Genomic DNA, 3,407 nt, shown 5'->3' with positions numbered 1-3,407 from the left:
GAGTGCGTGCAGAAGGGCAAGAACAACCAGGTGGGCACACGGGTGCAGGGGGGGTTGGGGCACCCTGGGGTGGGTGTGTCCCTCTGTGTTGTCACCCCCTGACTGTCCCCTCTGTCYCCTCGCAGACCGACTGCTTCAACTACGTGCGCTTCCTGCAGAGCTACAACAGCTCCCACCTCTACGCCTGCGGCACCTACGCCTTCCAGCCCAAGTGCACCTACATCGTGAGTGGGGCAGCCCTAAACCTGCGGGGTCCTCAGTTCCCCCCTGCCCCCGGGGATGAGGCCCAGGGGTATCCCTGCAAGGTGTCCCTGTCCCCAGGGGTGGCATTCAGGGGTGCCCCGTGTGCAGGGTGTGGGTTTGTGTCTGTGAGGGAGGGTTGGGGATGTCACCTGTGCCCCTGGGGTGTTGTTGGGGTGTCCCAGATGAGTCATCTTGGAGGAGTCTCTGTCCTCAGGGTGGTCCAGGGGTGTCCCTGACCCCAGGAGCACCATCAGGGGGTGTCCCTGTTACCAGGAGTATCATCCAGGGATGTCCCTGTCCCCAGAATGGGTTGTCCTTGTCCCCATAATGTGTTATCTAGAGGTGTCCCTGCCCCTGGGAGCATCATCCAGGGATGTCCTTGTGTCCAGGAGGGTCACGGATGGGTGTCCTTGTCCCCATGATGGGTTATCTAGAGATGTCCCTGTCCCTGGGACCATCATCCAGGGGTGTTCCTGTCCCCTCAATGGGTTGTTCAGGAGTGTCCCTGTCCCAGAAGGATCATCTGGGGGATGTCCCTAGGTCTAGGGCAGTGGTCTGAGGATGTCCCTGTATCCAGGAGCCTCATCCAGCACTGTCTCTATCCCTGAAGCATCATCTGGGGTGTGTCCCTGGCCCTTATCCAGGGCTGTCCCAGTGCCCAGGAGGGTGGCCCAGGGTCACCATGGGGGSTGTCCCTGTGCCCAGGGCTGGTCTGGGTGTGGRGGGGACATGAACCAGGAAGGGGTTTGGGCCCCCCACCCACTCCTGTGCCCCCCAGGAGCTGTCTGGCTTCACCCTGGACCCGGTGGCATTTGAGGATGGCAAAGGAAAGTGTCCCTACGACCCCACCAAGGGCCACACGGGCCTCATCGTGGGTAGGTGACACCTCTGGGGCCCTGGGGGGTGCCCCCCGTGCCCTCCACACCCCCCTAAACCCCTCCCTCACAGABGGGGAGCTCTACTCTGCCACCTTCAACAACTTCCTGGGCACGGAGCCCGTCATCCTGCGCAACCTGGGCCCGCACTACTCCATGAAGACCGAGTACCTCACCTCRTGGCTCAACGGTGGGGACAGGGGACAGGGGAGGGGATGGGGACACGGAGGGGATGGGGCTGACTGTTATAAACTCTGTGGTTTTCAGAGCCTCACTTTGTGGCGTCAGCGTTCGTGCCAGAGAGCGCGGGCAGCAGCACCGGGGACGATGACAAGGTCTACTTCTTCTTCAGCGAGCGCGCTGTCGAGTACGACTGCTACGCCGAGCAGGTGGTGGCACGGGTGGCACGGGTCTGCAAGGTATGGATGGGGACACTGGGAACACTGGGGACACCTGGGGACACCGGGGAACCCACAGGGACACACCCTGAGCCGTTGGTTGGGGTGGAAAACCGACATGGCTTTGGTCAGTGCTGGGGGCTGGGGATTGTTCACCCCAGCAGCAAACCCAGCAGGGGATGGGCATGAAATTGTTGCATTTGTATTCTGATTTCAACTACTATTATCGTTATTATTATTATCGTTGTCATCATTACAAAAGTTATTTTTACTACCCATTTTATTATATTATTATAATTTTTATTATAGTACTTTATTCCACATGTAATATATAATGGCTATTATCACAAAATTAATTMGTTTCTAATTAATAATTGCTTTATTATGTTTATCATTATTATCATTACTGTTAGAATTAATTTATGTCATAGTTATAATGGTATAAAAATGGTTATATACCCTTTTTTGGGTATTTATTGGAATTGCTATATGACYATGATAATAATATGCTACATTATGCATATATTACATGTTATATATGTGTAATATGTATAATGTATTATATTCAATACATATACATTAATAATATTAATGTATTATGTTTAATGCATATCGTGTTTAATACATATTATGCATTGTTTTTTATACATAATACATTATAGAGTATATATCACATACATTTTGTTATATATTATTAATATTATGTGTCATTACTAGTTTCTATTAGGTATTCATTCTACCCTGTACCATCCTGTTCTATCCCAAATCCATTCCATTTCCCGGATCCATCCACACCCACTCATTATTTCCATACATTTACTCGGCTGTGAGGTTTTGAGGGTCCTTGGGGGTTGTTTTGAGACCCCTTTGGAGGCTCTTTGTGGTTGTTGGGGAACATCCCCRTTCCCCAAATTCCCTTTTATGGCCCCGGATTTTCCCAGGGTCTCTCTCAGATCCACGGGGATCCTGTGACCCCCCTTCCCTGGCACCAGCCCYGATTCCCAGAACCTCCCAGCACACACAGTCATGGGCACAGTGACGCTGGGATTTGTTTATCCCAACCCTGTCCCCACTGCTGCGCTGAGCCCTTTGGAGAGAATCAGAAACATTGGGTGAGCCCAGCCTGGCTTTGCTGTGGGRTGAYCATGGTGGCCATGTCCCTGTGCCCACGGTGGCCTTGTCATGGTCACCGTGGTGGCCCTGTCCCAGTGGCCGTGGTCACGATGGTGGCCCTGTGCTAGTGCCCATGGTGGCCATACCCTGATGCCCATGGTCACCACAGTGACCCTGTCGCGGTGTGGGTGATGACCATGCTAGCCTTATTCCTGTGCCCATGGTCACCAAGGTGGTCTTGTCCTGGTGCCCATGGTCACTGTGGTGTCCTTGTGCCAGTGACCACAGTCACCATGGTGTCTCTGTGCTGGTGCTTGCAGTCACCATGGTGTCCCTGTGCCCATGGTGGCCATGTCCCTGTGCCCATGGTCACAGCTGTGTCCCTGTGCTGGTGTCCTGTGTCTGCGGTCACGCTGTGTCCCTGTGCCCATGGTCATGCTGTGTCCCTGTGCCTGGTGCCCGTGGTCACACTGTGTCCCTGTGCCCACAGTCACAGCGGTGTCTCTGTGCTGGTGCCCACGGTCACGCCATGTCCCTGTGCCTGGTGCCCGTGGTCACACTGTGTCCCTGTGCCCACGGTCACACCGTGTCTCTGTGCCCTGCAGGGTGACGTGGGTGGCGCACGGACRCTGCAGAAGAAGTGGACGACGTTCCTGAAGGCGCGGTTGCTGTGCTCGGCCCCTGAGCAGCAGCTGCACTTCAACCGCCTGCAGGCCGTGTTCACCCTGCGCGGGCCGCGCTGGCAGGACACCGCCTTCTTCGGTGTCTTCCAGGCACG

General features: G+C 54.7%; 1 protein-coding gene across 1 annotated transcript in view; it reads left to right on the top strand.

The window, feature by feature from the left end:
* Positions 1-3,407, top strand: part of SEMA4C (semaphorin 4C) — a 12,807-nt gene that overhangs the window by 4,433 nt on the left and 4,967 nt on the right. Inside the window, exons 3-8 of the mRNA XM_057388043.1 lie at positions 4-30; positions 126-224; positions 1,022-1,118; positions 1,192-1,308; positions 1,386-1,537; positions 3,235-3,402. Coding sequence (XP_057244026.1) covers positions 4-30; positions 126-224; positions 1,022-1,118; positions 1,192-1,308; positions 1,386-1,537; positions 3,235-3,402 — 660 coding nt within the window. The remainder of the gene's footprint in view (positions 1-3; positions 31-125; positions 225-1,021; positions 1,119-1,191; positions 1,309-1,385; positions 1,538-3,234; positions 3,403-3,407) is intronic.

This window comes from Malurus melanocephalus, unplaced genomic scaffold (genome assembly GCF_030028575.1).
Source record: "Malurus melanocephalus ecotype Western Australia unplaced genomic scaffold, MMel_1.1 scaffold_1516, whole genome shotgun sequence".
NCBI lineage: Eukaryota > Metazoa > Chordata > Aves > Passeriformes > Maluridae > Malurus > Malurus melanocephalus.
Note: the sequence above shows the minus strand (reverse complement) of the source record. Positions and strands in the feature narration are given on the sequence as shown.